General features: G+C 32.7%; 2 protein-coding genes across 7 annotated transcripts; one reads left to right on the top strand and one right to left on the bottom strand.

The window, feature by feature from the left end:
* LOC109351817 (protein ULTRAPETALA 1-like) lies at window positions 102-4,411 on the bottom strand. The gene is made up of 3 exons (XM_019593446.1): window positions 3,674-4,411; window positions 1,915-2,230; window positions 102-459 (listed from the first exon to the last, which is right to left on the bottom strand). Exons 1-3 carry the CDS (start codon window positions 3,882-3,884, stop codon window positions 285-287), a joined length of 702 nt encoding a protein of 233 aa, XP_019448991.1. The 5' UTR covers window positions 3,885-4,411; the 3' UTR covers window positions 102-284.
* On the top strand, window positions 10,002-14,174 carry LOC109351815 (beta-glucuronosyltransferase GlcAT14B-like). 6 transcript variants are annotated; one of them, XM_019593444.1, is made up of 6 exons: window positions 10,002-10,320; window positions 10,526-10,737; window positions 10,848-11,545; window positions 12,898-12,973; window positions 13,084-13,199; window positions 13,394-14,174. In XM_019593444.1, the coding sequence occupies exons 3-6, from the start codon at window positions 10,945-10,947 to the stop codon at window positions 13,900-13,902; spliced, it is 1,302 nt and encodes a 433-aa protein (XP_019448989.1). In that variant the 5' UTR covers window positions 10,002-10,320; window positions 10,526-10,737; window positions 10,848-10,944; the 3' UTR covers window positions 13,903-14,174. The 6 variants fall into 6 exon arrangements, with proteins under 6 accessions (XP_019448989.1, XP_019448988.1, XP_019448987.1 ...); XM_019593443.1 differs by having other exon boundaries at window positions 10,002-10,357; XM_019593442.1 differs by having other exon boundaries at window positions 10,002-10,357; window positions 10,438-10,737.

The following is a 15,653-nucleotide window of genomic DNA, read 5'->3' as shown; positions in this document are numbered from 1 at the left end:
GCACGTACCATTATTCTTTCACTAGGGTCATTTGAACAACATTGTTATTCTTTTTTCTCAAATGAATATAAGCAAACATAAGGGGGAAGATAGAGAGATTATGAAAGAGAATAAGTTAGTAAGATTGAAATTTATGATCCAGTCAATGAGATTGAGAACAATGAATGCTGAACTCTACATTGGTAATTTAGTTCCATTAGGAAATAAAACATTCCTATATGCATAAATAGCCCATATGAAGTAGGGCACTTATCAGAACTTGGGAGCATAATTAGTTGAAGGACTCAAGCTTTGGCATTGCTTGTGAAGTCAGTACAAGTTTGGCAGCTGCAATCGGAAAAGCGGCAGATATCACATCCAAAGCACACACAAGAAGTGCAACCTTTGCATGTTGGAGAACGAGGGCATCCCCGATAAACTCTGCGGCTTGCTCGTTCTTCTTCATTATCACATGTAATTCTGAAATGTCATTGTTATTAAATTGCTCCATTGAGTATATAACAACAATGTAGTATTTAATATGGGTGAACATACATAAGCATAAACAAAGCAGACATGTTTGCATATAGTAGTAGTAATTAATACAATTGTTAGGATTATGTTAGATAGATAGCTGAACTCCTCAAGGATTGTGCTCCAAAACTGAGTCTTCCATTCAGAACTGCAAGTTGATTCTTCCAACTCGGTACTCAAAAGGTATTCCCAAACTTACACAATGAGAGAACAAGCCAGTACTGACGAACTAGAGCAATTTAATCTACTAAAATAAATAATAAGATACTTAGAGAGAAAAATTAAATTGAGGACCCCATTCTAGGATAGGCTGTTCATTGAGTCAAATCCAAGGAAAAGGAAAGATATTTTCAGAACAAAGTCAACAGCAAAGAAAATGAAAGGTATTTTTAAGAAGTACTCTTATGCTTGGTTTATCCCTTCACATCCCATCAAAATAATTGTGCACACAAGATTTCCACCAGCTCCTTCTATCATTCCTGGGAGTGGGAATCTAGCTATTAATTTGGTATCAAAACTCATCAAAGTTTCTTTTACCATCAATAGAAAGGTGTGAGGTGATCAGGCAAAGGAGGAATGAAAAGAATGAACAGAATGCACTAGGAATGACAAGTAAAGAAGTGCTTGTGGCTGTAAAACTATAATAGCATCAGCCACAGCACACTTCTAAGACAATAGGAGCTAATCACAATTAGCAGTAAATCTAAGCTGAGTAAAACTGTCGGGGAATCATCGTAATAATCAATACTTAACACTTCGAAAGCCTAATAGCAGTATCTCAAACTCATCCGAAAAGAAAAATCGCAGGAATAATAGACCCATGCTAAAAAAACCTATGTCAACAGACTTTATTTCATGCATTCTCACCTGTAATCTGAATTCTGAAAGGAGTCTCTACATGGCATCACTCCCATTAACCACACCTAGAGGCTAGATATATCAATACTATTTCTCTAATACCGAGAGAGTAAGTTGTGTCCCAATGTATTGCCTCAGAGATAGTCTTCTTTAAAAGATCGATGACAGACATAACAAGTGTGATTCACTACACAAAGCTATTCATTCTATAACAAGCAACAGATCAGTGTTGACCATTGACCATTCTATTTCAATCCATATTTTTTTTTCAATTAGAGACTTTTCTATCATTCACTGTATTTGCACTAATTATGCTCCCACTGTTAATTTTGTCAAATCACAAATGCTAGCGTCAGTATATTTATCTTCCTCTGTCATTTTCAATCCCTGTATGAAGTTATAGATAGAAGATGCAAGTGTGTTCATAAAAAAATTCAAGGCAAGGTTTATAGCAAAATTATATATGAACACAAGTCCAATTGCATGGCTTGCTGACTTGTTTTCAGTTCTTAGTGAAATTTTATTATAAGAGAACAAACATACTTGTCATATGTCAGATCAGAACATTTCCAATTTGTATCTGCAATAGCATCATGGTGAATGCGGCATTCCTCTTTAGTCCTCAGACGGAATCTGCGCTCTTTGTTGCACCGAGAACAGCGAACAAACTCATCACGGTGACAAGCCCGTCCATGTTGGGATCCATTAGCAGCTTTTGACACCTGATTGTAGTATTTGAGCAGCACTGTTTTATACAATGGAACCTTCTCACCATTAATTATTACCCAAATATTATTCTTCCATTTTCTAGCTGTTTCTCTTCCAGAGTGTTTCTCAAATGCAGAAGGAGTCAACTTGTCTAACAATAAAACACCATTATGCAAATAAATTGGTCATGAAGGAGAAAAATACAGTTTTAAATAAAATATTCAGCTCAACCCAACATAGCATGCAAGGTAGATATAAAAAGTAGAAACGAAATTTTTTCTTCTTCTCAATGACATAAATAAAGCACAGTAAAAATACAGAAAAGCACTGCAAATCTCCTGCTGCAAGATATCAAATTGTAAGCAAAACAGTAAAACACAGTTATCAATATTTGCTTAAAATATTAAAATAATACTAATAAAGTAACCAGTAACTAAGGGCAATAAGAGAATCACCTAGCCACTTTTCTCCACCACATTCAAGAATTAGAGATACAAAAACCAAACAAACTTATGCTCACCCTCTCAAAAGTCCACCAGAGAGATCCAGAAAGTCTTTTGTAGAGTTTAAATTCAGAATTTTAATAAATGCTTAATTATATGATATCTTCCATGTATTACTCTAAGGAAATATATTTTCGTAGGAGAGTATTCCATGTATAATTTGTTGAAGAAATTACTTAATTCTTCTCATGCAGTGCTATGAAGCCATCCTGTAGGGTGGCAAGCAATATTTCCAAAATAACTGTAATTGCTTCCTGTGTAAATCAGTATATTCTCATGCATCAGCAAAGGTACCAGCCCTACTGCAAGAACACATGCTCTACTAGGTTCTACCATATATACATCACAACTCCATAATGGTTATTGATAGAATTAGATCCTATGTTTAACCCCTGTGCCTGAAAGCACATATTCACCACTGCCACTAACAAATCAAAATCAACTTCAGTGACATGCACATCAGCCTTCAAGGGCCTACATACCCAAGCACAAATAGCCATCACTCGCACATAAAATAGAGAATATGCAATCAAAGAAAAGAACACAACTTACAACCAAAACAGTTATACATTATAGACTAACAATACTAGGATCTTAGTTATCTTACAATGCTCTACTTTCCCAACCAGACTTCACTGATATTCAAGAAATAGAGTAATAATAAGATTAAGATCACATCTCAACGATGGTGGTTATGATATGTTCATGTTATTAAACACGTGCAAACTACAAACTATGGTAATTAAAGGTCTTCTTCATCAAGAAACAAGACATATTTAAACTCACAAAAGACACCATGTTAATAAAAAATGTTCCACTTTTGCATATGTTATAACTAAAAAACATTCCTTCATCTCGTGTAGTATGTATATCAAACCAACTAGTTCATTGAAACGAATCAACATACACTTCAACTGTGTAACTCTCATGACCACCATCACAAACCAAAACCAGATCAAAAGAACCCCGTGATGATACCCATCAACGTCAAAACTCACATCACCATCGGAAAGTGTCTACATGCACATAAACAATTTAAAAAATTCCATCTTGATATATATAGAGAGAGAAAGTGAGAGAGAGAAAGAGACCTTCTGTGCAACCAGGGGTGCATTCACAAGAGATTTCGAGATACCCATTAGCGAAAACCCTAAGCCTTCCAACAGCATCACCATATCTATGACTAGTACACCCACACGTTACTTCAACATACTCATCAACAAGCTTCACTCCACTTACCTCATTCAGCTCTTCCTCACTGAACAACGGTACCCCACTTTCTCTCACTTGCACCTTCGCCATTTTCTTGACAAAAAGACTCTGTTTTGGGCGAGAAAACGATGTGGGTGAGTATGAGCAGAAAATCGAACGAGGGAGAGAGAGAAATGTGGCGAAAGAAAACCCAGAAAAAACGCAAGAGGGTATTATATTGCTTCACAATAACGGGCTTTTTTTTCTTTTTGGCAGCACGATATGAAGAAGAGAGAGAAACTCACTCAAAAGCACGTTGCGCCTAGAGATCTGGCGGAGAAACGTTGAAATATGTTTAGAGGGAGAAAATTAAGGAGAGAGAAAGGGGTTGGTGATGAGGTTATGAATAACGAATGAGCTGGCTTATACTATATAGTAAAACAAAGTACTGTGTTGTGAGAAGAAAGTGGTGCTACTTGCATGATATGACATACACTAGAATACTAGATAGATGCTAGAAAGAGAAAATAGAGAACGCAAAATTTATGCGAAATACTCTCATGTAACGAGGTTTTTTATATTTGTTTGTGAATATTATTTATTTAAGGAAGTTGCATTGTACTGCATCTCTGTCATCAGGGATCAGGATTCTACTTCTACTTGTAGCTTATATTAATTCATTAACATTAATTAATATATATGATATTGCTTTAGAAAATTGAACAAATCTAGTTTTTTGGAAGGAGAATTTGATTCGCTGCTGTATAAACTGCAATTCAGTTATGGATATATTGTTGTTAGCTATATGAAGTTGTTGTAAAAGAATAAAAGTATATTATTTAGATTAGAAGATAGACTAATTTGAATTAGTTGTTTATTACTTTATTATGACTCTTTTTGTGTTCTGTTACTAGTACTTTGTCAGTTTCTTATTAAATATGATATAGTATTAAAAAAATTACTAAACAGAAGTGGTATTTGGCAATCCTTATTTTGATCATATTATATTTATGGTGACAGAGAGAGACATTATATTATATGTAATTAGCTCTTTAATGTTGTCACGCTCTTTGCCAAAAAAGTAAAGAAGTCTAGATAAGCTTACTCAATTATGATGAATACATATAATAGCCAAAAAAGTAGTGACCTATACCAAATATGGTGACAACATAACTTGTTTGCAACAAAAAAGCAATTGCAATTTATTCCCCTTTGATTTGATTACTAACTATATCAGTGGTTACTCCAGCCACAACTACCATGGTAATAATAATATCATGTATATATAGAACTCCTGACAAGGTCAATAGAAAAATTGATTATATTTCTACCCCTATAGGCTGTATATATGGCAGCAAAACCTTCTTAATCACATCACTTAATCTGTGAAAATATTAGTGTGAGTCAATCAAAATGGTGTGCTATACTAGCTGATCAAAGAAATCTGCATTTCATTTAATCAACCACATGAAAAATATTCACCAGGAAAATAAAGTAAAATTCTTGTATATTGATTATTCAGAAGAATACAAACTTTAATGGATAACTTAGTTGCTGCTACCTGTCAGAAATAGTACTTAAAAAGCTCTTAATTATGTTTAGTTCCCATTTCATATGGTGGCAGCTTTATTAGTGTCCCGAAACTCTTTAGTGAGAGTTGGATAACAAATTTGGTCCCTTTCTTGCCCACTATTCCTTTACAATGTACACCATGACAGTTACCTCATCCTCCATGTCAATGCATCAGAATATAGTCTAATATTGATCGCTTAACATCATAAAAGAAGCTTCAACCTTCATAACATTAACACTGAAACATAGACAGATAAATTGCAAATATATACTATATGGTTTGGTTTGATCCTGCTACAATACTTGTCCACATATCTGTTCTGCAACTAAAAGGGTAGCCAGTTAACCTTGTGCTAGTGTATGCATTTGATTCTGGAGCATATTTATTATTGAGAGAAGTATTTGACTCAGAAATCTGGGTCTGATATGTTATGACATCAACCAGTTATTTCATTCTTTTTTGTCTCAACTACAAAATGACCAGAATAAGAGTAGTTCAGATTGCAGGGACATCTTTACCTTCTAAAAGAACCGCTTGTACAGTAAAAAACTGGTCTCTTTCTTTTTCTTTTGTGATATAAATATCAGGGGAAGTTTTTTTCTTCTAATATATAATGTGTTTAGACTCTATCATACACATGAAAGGAAAAGCTTGATGAAAACTCTTTACACAGTTCACTATGTTTTAATTAACTATCAATTACATACTGCTCTCATTTCTTAAATATTGATCTTCTTTTGTTTCATGTATCTTGATATTTTAAAACTACAATACTTAATCATACATTTTTTTCAAATATATCTTTATTCATTACATTAACTTTTTCACATCTTATTTTACTATTTTTATGCTGAGAAATAGATAAAAAAAAATGAATGTATTTTAGTAAAAATATATATCAGATTGATTAGAACATTTAATCATTTTAAATATGAAGATTGAAGGAGTGGGTAATTTACATTGACAGGATGATTGGGCCCCACACTGGGAAGGGGAACCCGAGAATTTCTGTTAGGTGACTCAATTGTGAAAATGATTTTGCCAAAATGCAGAAGATATGTATTGATTATATTTTACCATGTTTACTATGGTATCATTGGTATGTGAAAAATAGGCCATGCTAGGAAAGAAAGGGTAAAATAAGTCATTTTTTACTGTGCCTCATCTTTTATTATGGTGTGTGAAATAGACAGTACAGGAAAAGAAAAGGTAAAAATAGTTCCTTTTTACTGTGGCATGCAATGGTGACCAAGGTATTTCAGGTACCAAACTCTAGTTACCCTTTTGCCTTAAACATTTATATTCAATAATATATGCAACCAATATTCCAATAAGGTCACATATATAGTTAAAATAATCAAGATAGCTTTTACAAATTGTGAAAAGTCCTGAACTACTATCATATATGCTATGTATTATTCAACGACAAAGTACTGGTTACAATGATGGGTAACTTTTCCACTTCATTTATCGAACAGTGTTTAAGCCTGTGTATAAGTGTCCCCATATGTACTGAAGCAAAATCACATGTTGAAAGTTTCCATTGAGAATTGGCGGTGGCTCATCACCTTTACCAACTTCACATGGATTAATTCACCTATGATTATTGATAGCATATGGTTATCAACTTGGTAAGTAGTATTCCAATTTGAAACGCAAATCCATGTGTAGTTGTTCTATTAGTACCTTTCTCAAGAATGGAACATGGTTGGCCGCTATATCAACCTAATATTTGACTTGGTTGAAAGGAAGCAGAAATTTATGGCAATATATTTCTTCATATCCATGGTAAGTTATATATCAATCATTTCATTAGTTATCAATTAATTTCAAATATTTATTATAAATATAATACTTATTGGTGAATCATGATGATAAGGGCAAGCCAACATGATTGTAAAATCCTAGAGGGTATCTGTCTAATTGTTGGGATATGATAATGTACATTTATTTTCCTCAAACCTTGAATTTCAGTGCAGTTGATATATCAAATGAAAACTCGTATATAAAATTAAAAGTAATTTTAATAAATATTTGGTAATATTAAGAAGCCATAAAAATTATCATATATACTCCAAAAGAATCACCCTGCCATAGAATCCAATGAAAAAAGTTAAAGGACACATGCAGTGGTGGCAGCAGCATTGGCCATTGAGAGAAGAATTGAAATAAAATTAGTTGTGCCTATACACCCTTGGACGGCACCTACCTCAACAACCTTGTGCCGAAAGGACAGACTTATAGATGCTCCAAAAAGTGCTATTAGTAATTTTCTGCTTATTTTTAAGCTATAGTAGGTAGGTACAAGAGTCCATGTGACAGTATATCTAAAGTAATAGTATGCTGTGGTTGCTTGGTGGTATTTATCAAAGGATCTCAAATTTTCAATTATATCACCATAAACTATTAAACTTGCATGCCCTTCACTCAAATAAATATAGTGAGGCGTGATTGCTGTAATGGTTATCTACGACTTGATAGTGCCAAAATGAGGATCCAAATTCCCCTTCACTTTGTCTTTCTGCCAAGAATGATCGTGTTCAACATGATCACATTTTGTGCTCACCTAATTTCTTGGGGACAAATATCTGTTATTAAAAAGTGTTATAAAACATTACCAAACCAATGGTATTGAAGTAATAACAGAAAAATAATAAATATTTATTTTTTAATTGATATGACATAGTTTTATTGATTACAGACATAGTTTTATGTGTTTGATCATGAGATCAACTTAAATGAGAATAATTATCATATAAGAACTTCAAAAATAATAAATTTGCATCATAGATGGATAATTTAAATTAAAAACTAATTATTAATCAAATAATCACTTAAAAATCACGTGTATTTATCTTTTTCATCTTTGAATTTCAAATAATTTGTATATATATTATCCTCCTCATACAGCATCATTGACGTGACTCTTCTACCCCAACAAGGGGGAAATGCTGCATAGACAATTGGTGAATAATCTAAAAGATTATATATAGTTATAAAAATAAAATAAAAAAGCTTGCTAATCAATAGTTCTCTATATTAAAATTTACAAATAAATAGTATTTGAGCTAGCTGGCATGTATTTTGATTAATTCGGGTTTTTGATATATTGCCCTAGTTGTGACTAAAATATTGAACTTTTTTATTATGAAATAATATTGTTAAGGCACTCGTTCAGATCATTTAGAAATAATGCAAAGACATTTTTTTCAATTTTAAATGGATTGTTTCCTTATTAGGCTCACATTAAAAATATGTGTAACAAAACAAAAAGCATTTTGATCTTGATGGTGTGCATGTGCTTTTTAGTTTAAGTTCTAAAGTATTTAGAAGCCACAACAGGTTTCAAGTACTTTACTACAATCATAGGGTAATGTGTAAATAAGTGGGGTTAAGTTGAGTATTTTCAAATTTTAAATTTGAGTACACTAATTTAAAATATAACTCAATATAAAATATGCATATTTAGACTATTTGCGAAATCTTAATGGCAGTCAGTTTATAAGGTTTGACTTTGAATTATTTAAATAATGAAGCTAAGCTTAAACATTTAACTTGTTTACATGCCTTATAAACCTCTAAGAGCATCTAAATAAAATATTAAGTTGAATCTTAAGACTTATCTTAATTTTTAGTGCAATATGCTAAGCTTGTGGTTTGAACTCAACTCATTTATTTTGAAGACATTGATTAATAATAGTCTAGTGAAATCTAAAAAATTGATTATTATCTACAGTAGTTGAGAGTTGAGACATATGAATGTGTATTTTTTCCAAGTTTTAATTTTTTTTGCCAATATTGGATTTTTTTTAATGGACACACATTAAGGATTCAAGAAGAGGAGACCATGTAATTGAGAATTATAAAAATTACTTTTAGATATATTGACATAATAATTTCACCATTTACCCATAATAAATCATGTACCTAAATCTTTGGTTAGTACTAATACTTTACACCTTAAATCAATGTACCTAAAACATTGCTTAGTACTAATACTTTACACCTTAAATCAATGTACCTTAAACACTGGTTAGTACTAATAAATAATAATAAGGCATAAAGTCATAACATTACTAGTATATAAAATGTTATGTGAATAAGTGTTATTTAGATATGGATAGCTAAATGAATTGGGTTTTCTGATCAAAATTCTTACCTATATTTGTTCTTTGGTAATGCAATAACTAACCTCACTGCCTTGGATAAAGTAACTTTTATAGGTTAATATAAATTTCACTAACTTCATGTATATTATAAAATCGTTGATCTAAATGAAAAAGCTGTTCCAGTTTTTAATGGATAAAATCATTTGAAATGTGCATTTGAAGCTTCCAGTTTCCACATTTATTTGTAATAAAACCAAACAACTTTATTTTCCTAACCAAAGAATATAGATAAATAGTCTTATCAAATTTTAATTACACTTAAATGAAAAAATGTTTAAATTTTTTTGTAATAATACAAAGATGTCAATGAATTTATAACTAAACTGTCACAGTGTCACTTCCCAAATATTAAAAGGTTTAAGAAACTTGTAAACTAACGCTAATAATAATACTTTTGCCTGCAATTAAAGCAAACTAATTTTTATACGGCAATTTGTATAAAATATTATCTCTATCTTCATAATTTATTCATCTTTTTAAAGAAAGAAAAAAAACTGAGGCCACACCATGAATGTTCAACATTGCAACACAATCCCATTGCTTCTTCAAGCAAAGCCTTAATCTCATCATAAATCCCCATCACTTTGAATCTTCACTGAATCCTTGTGAATCCCCTTCTCTGTTAATGTTTTGCATCATATTTCCCCTTATATTTCTAATCCTTTCTTGAATCTCAAGTTACCCAAAACTTGCACTTCAAGTGTCTTCTGTTACTTTATCGCTTCATTTATTCGTTTTTTTTCAATTTTGGAGTGACAAGTTCTTGACTTTTTAGCACAGTTTCCAGAAGGGAAAAAAAATCAAGGTGCGTTGAAAAAGAACAAGTGCATTTAATTCTGCAGGTTAAATCTGAACTAAAAGCTTGTTTTTTTCTTCTTGTTCTGAGTTGAAATTTAACTAAACATTACTTGGATTGAGACAGTTAAGGCTGAGATATCCTGAAAATTTCTCCACCTTTTCCGCCTTCAAAAAATTGTTGCTTTATGATGAGGGTGTAATCTTTTTCTCAGTTTTCTGAGCCTATTATCCCGGAGGTGGGTCCCAATTCAACAAGCCAAACATTTATCATATCATATGTTTCTCTGTAAAGCTCCAAAATCAAAATCTTTGGCATTGTGTTAAGGTTGATTTAACCATCTTTGCTTGAAAATCATGTCTTATCCTGCAGAAAAACATGGACCCTTTTGCTTAAATGTTAACATTATAACTACTTCCTAAAGAGGTTGTTTTGGTTCTTTATATTTCTTTCTGGAACCACTTTATTTCTTTCTTATCATTGCTCTCAAATATTTACGAGGTGCGCTTTGAGTTTCTACTTTAATTAATCTGCAGGAGCTGAATATAGATAGAGATCTTGGTTCTCAGTTCTTGCCCTTGAAGAGAAACAGTTCCAAAATTTGATTTTTTATTTCAGCAGTGATATAAGAGTATGAGGAGATATGTCGGTTCTCATTATGGAAGAATGTTTAGTGACAGAAAATGGATTATACCCTTTTTTGCAAGTTTGCTGGTATCTGTGAGTTTGATTCTTACAGCTATTCTTGGGGCATATAATAGTTCTGGTGGTGTAGGAGAACAATTACCCTTGGATGTTGTTTTATTGAACAGATCAGAGGATTCAAGTGGATACTTTGTAGAATCGGAATTGGAAAGGCCTTTAAATGCTGGTGTTATGAAAACAAAGGCACCTAGGTTTGCATATCTTATTTCAGGCACAAAGGGTGATAGTCATAGGATGATGAGAACATTAGAAGCAGTGTACCATCCAAGGAATCAATATATATTGCATTTAGATCTCGAGGCACCGCCCCGGGAAAGGTTGGAATTGGCGAATGCAGTGAAAGCTGATCCAATATTTCATAAAGTGGAGAATGTGCGTGTTATGTCTCAATCCAATTTAGTGACTTATAAGGGTCCTACAATGATTGCTTGTACCCTCCAAGCTATTGCAATATTATTGAAAGAGAGCACAGAGTGGGACTGGTTTATAAACCTTAGTGCCTCAGATTATCCTCTTGTGACACAAGATGGTTAGTAACTGATTACTCACCCTTTATTTGCTTCTTGATGTTATAACTTTTTATTGCATAAACTATGTCTTCCTTGGTTGTTGGAGGGTAGAGTGTGCCTTTACAAACTTATCCTTTGGGTTTAAACAGATGATGCTGTTTCATAGAAGTTTTAAAAACCTGAAAACCATATCGTCATTCAGAATTGTGGCTTGTAATAGTTAGGCTGCTACATCATGCATTGTTTGCATCTCGTTTTTGGCATTATGTTGACTTATTTCCCTTGATCAAGGCACTTGGTTTTGAGGACTGAAAAGATTGTTAAGGACCGGAAAGATTATTTAAGTCTATCCATCTCTCCTGATTGTTGTGGATGATTCAGGGCAGATCTTTTTTTTCCTTCAACAAGTAATGATTGAATTAAATATTAATAGTGGGTTGCAGACTTTCAAAATGTGTTGTTCTTGCTTCCCCTTTAATGCCGTCTCCAATAGTAGAAGGTTATAGCAAGTGCAGTTGGCTTGAGCTAATTAATTGCGTTAATTTTCTGAGTTTGTTGCCAAATTTTTATATGCTTTTCTATGTTATTCTATTGTATGTTTATGTTGTCTCTTTATGTGCTTAGGGAAAAAGGGTAATGCAGCCTGACACTAACATCAAATTTTGCAATTCTATTTGGTACCATTCTGACTATTTTGATGTTAAACTCCTTGCTACTTGTTTTGGTTCAGTGGTCAATTAGTCCCAAAATGTGAGGGATGTGGATTTGAATTACCCTCCAAAAGTTGCACTGCCTAGACCCTTACAACAACAATAACCAAACCTTATTGTGTTCTCCCACTTGATCTCAAAATTTGATGTTTCAAGTCTTACTATTGAAGATTTTATTCATGCCTTGTCAGTTGTCACCAAAATCGATGCATCCTTGTGTTTCTTATGGAGTTCCTCCGTGTGCATATCAAACATATTTTTGAGCAATTTGGCTCGGTTCTAAGGTCACCTTTGTTGTTAATATCTGTTGGATTTTGTTCATGAGTTAGAAGCCTAGCTCATATGATTAAGCAAGGTCACTAAAAGCCTGGTAGTTGCATGCTTCCAGATTAGTGGAGTGTGCATAAATTTCAACTTGTTGTAATGGATATCTAGGTTTGTTTTTTGTCTTCAAAAAAAATAATATGTTCGCCTATTTCATGGTTAAACTTTTGAAAGCATCTAGTTCAGACTTTTGAATAGGTATTTCCTTTTAATTACTGAGCTAGCTACTGTGGATATCAATTGATGGTTTTGTACCATGTGAATGTTTTCTTGTTTTCCTTTATTTCCCCTCTTAACATGCGATTGACTTTTCTCATGGTCGTTTCCTGCTTTTGCAGATTTGCTTCATGTTTTCTCTAATCTGTCAAGAGATCTCAATTTCATTGAAATTTTACCCATTGTTGGTTGGAAACTGTAAGTGAATTGTTACACATGAAAATTACTGTAAAATATGACCCACGCCCCTCTTTTAGTGATTTATTATATTGGTTGATTGAGATTTCTGTTACTATTTATGTGTTCAGGAACCAAAGAGCAAGACCAATCATCATTGATCCTGCCCTTTACTTATCTAAGAAATCTGATTTAGCATGGACTACTCAACGAAGATCAATTCCTACATCCTTTAAACTGTTTACCGGTATATCTATATCTTTAATTCTGTATCCATCTATGACTTTACTTTCCATTATAAGTTTAAACAAGAATGCTCTTTGAAGGTTAAGCAATGCCAAGATTGTCAAATATTTACTTAGTTTGCCAAATAACATTTATTTGCTATTAGATTTGCAAACATGGTTGATCTGATATTTTTGTCTATGCTTTGGTGAACAGGCTCAGCTTGGGTTGCACTAACCAGGCCATTTGTGGAGTACTGTATATGGGGGTGGGATAACTTCCCAAGAACTCTGCTTATGTATTATACAAATTTTGTTTCCTCGCCAGAGGGCTACTTTCACACTGTCATTTGTAACACTAAGGAATTCAGCCATACAGCAATAAGCCATGATCTTCACTACATTGCTTGGGACACTCCACCAAAGCAGCATCCCCGGTCTTTAACTATGAATGACTTTGATAAAATGGTTAAAAGCAATGCTCCCTTTGCCCGAAAGTTCGCAAAGGATGATCCAGTGCTAGACAGGATTGACAAAGAACTTCTGGGTCGCACACATAGATTTTCACCTGGGGCATGGTGTGCTGGGACCTCAGATGGTGGCGCAGACCCTTGTTCTTTGCACGGCAATGATACAGTGTTTAGTCCTGGCCGTGGTGCTGAGAGGCTGCATGAGCTGTTTCAGTTGCTGTTATCCGAAGAACATCGAAACAATAAGTGTTTGTGACAAAGGGGTACCCTCCAAGGAAGACAAGTGTACATAAAGCCATAAACTGTGATTATATATCATATATATCTGGTGTTAATGGTCAGAATTTTGTGTTCATTATAGGTTCAAAGTAAGTAGCAACAAGCACTCACGGCATCAGTTTTTGAAGTGCTTGTTACACAGTTCAGTTGAGCTTTTGGTTGCAAGGCCAACAACCATTTAGGCAATTATAACTTTTTTCTTTAAGGTTACAAAAGGGAATTAAATTTCAGTGCACTTTCAATTGGTTATCTATTTTCTGAAGCATAAATTCTTAGATAAACATTGCTTATCATAGGCACACAATTTAATATTGAACATGCATAAGGTTGTACAATCCTAGGTAGGAATGCACTTATCTCCTAAGAACAAGGTTGAAAACTTGAGATTGCAGACCACAACCCATACTAACCAATCAGGTTTCATCACATCACAATAGATTCAAGACAAATCTACAACCACAATTTCACATTGCAATATTTTGGCTTTGTTGTTTACATTGGCTTTGTAGCTGTGGTGTTGAATTTTAAGACATTGAGGTTAGATAAGTGAATTAATAGTGGAAAAAAACAAGTTAATTTTCATTTTATTCGGAAAAAAGTTATTTTGTTTTACATTTTATACTTGTCTTAAATATGTTTTTAATAGGATTAAATATGTTTTATAGTAAATTAAGCACTTTTTAATAGGAGAGTTCACTATGTTTTACTTTCTGGAAAATACAAAATTTATTTTGAATTTGTGCAATTTATTTTATTTTAAAATTGTCTAGTGTACCTACCTATGTATTGGCTTAATAGTAAATTTGGTTATCCCCACAATGCTACCAATTCAATCCTCCAAATTGTTTATTGTTATATTAATCCCTCCATAGTAAATTTTTCACATGATTGGTAAATATATATATGCGCTATGTGATTAATCCTAATGAAACTATTGTAGCACCATGGAAGAAGGTCTAACTGTCCTTTGACAACTTTGTAACGTATGCCAGTATTTTTTTTGTTTTTCACACCGTATTGGAAACAATCTTGTCCGAGTCAGGGCATCCACCAATATGTAAGACTAACTCTTTTAATGATATTTTTTTCATCCACAAGACTGGAACCAAGATATTACTTAAGGATAATCAAGTATGTATCACTTAAACCAACACTAGTTGGTACGTACGCCAGTATTGGAACAACTGAAATCAAATCTGTCATTAACATGAAACAAAAGATTAGAGAATAGCTTATAGTTGATTACCATTTACTATCTACATTATATATATTAGTGTGTACATGCACTTTGTGCCTGCCAGTTAATATTGTATGGTACTATATATTTAATTTTTATATATTTCATTTTTTATAATTAGAATATATTTGTTGTATTTGGTGTACTTTATATTATAATTTTTGTGTGTTTATGATAATATTTAGTTTAAGGTAAGAGATGTAGTTTATTAATGTGTTGGTGGTTAATTAGGATTATATGATTTTTTGTAAAAATTAAATAATTTGAAGGGCAAAATAGAAAATAAAAATTACACAATGTTTTAACTTACAATAGTATAGACGTTATGACCTATAGGAAAATGAAAATGTTATAATAAAGAGTGAAAAATGTATGCACTATAATTAGATCATCTACTATTCATTATTTATTATTATTTACTCTTAAATAAAAATAATTTAAATGAGAATAATAGATGATATACCGAATATTTATAAATATTATACAAACAA

Source organism: Lupinus angustifolius, chromosome LG07 (genome assembly GCF_001865875.1).
Source record: "Lupinus angustifolius cultivar Tanjil chromosome LG07, LupAngTanjil_v1.0, whole genome shotgun sequence".
In the NCBI taxonomy this organism is placed as follows: Eukaryota; Viridiplantae; Streptophyta; class Magnoliopsida; order Fabales; family Fabaceae; genus Lupinus; species Lupinus angustifolius.
This window is presented reverse-complemented; position numbering and strand designations above follow the sequence as displayed.

What these genes read in the sequence shown, in the direction of transcription:
- LOC109351817 (XM_019593446.1), bottom strand. Translation starts at nt 3,884, where the DNA reads ATGGCGAAGGTGCAAGTGAGAGAAAGTGGGGTACCGTTGTTCAGTGAG. An exon ending in CACCCCTGGTTGCACAGAAG is followed by an intron (nt 2,231 to 3,673) that starts GTCTCTTTCTCT and finishes TTTTATTGTTAG; the next exon opens with ACAAGTTGACTCCTTCTGCA. An exon ending in TCTGATCTGACATATGACAA is followed by an intron (nt 460 to 1,914) that starts GTATGTTTGTTC and finishes ATGACATTTCAG; the next exon opens with AATTACATGTGATAATGAAG.
- LOC109351815 (XM_019593445.1), top strand. Translation starts at nt 10,945, where the DNA reads ATGAGGAGATATGTCGGTTCTCATTATGGAAGAATGTTTAGTGACAGA. An exon ending in TCCTCTTGTGACACAAGATG is followed by an intron (nt 11,546 to 12,897) that starts GTTAGTAACTGA and finishes CTGCTTTTGCAG; the next exon opens with ATTTGCTTCATGTTTTCTCT. An exon ending in ATCCTTTAAACTGTTTACCG is followed by an intron (nt 13,200 to 13,393) that starts GTATATCTATAT and finishes TTTGGTGAACAG; the next exon opens with GCTCAGCTTGGGTTGCACTA.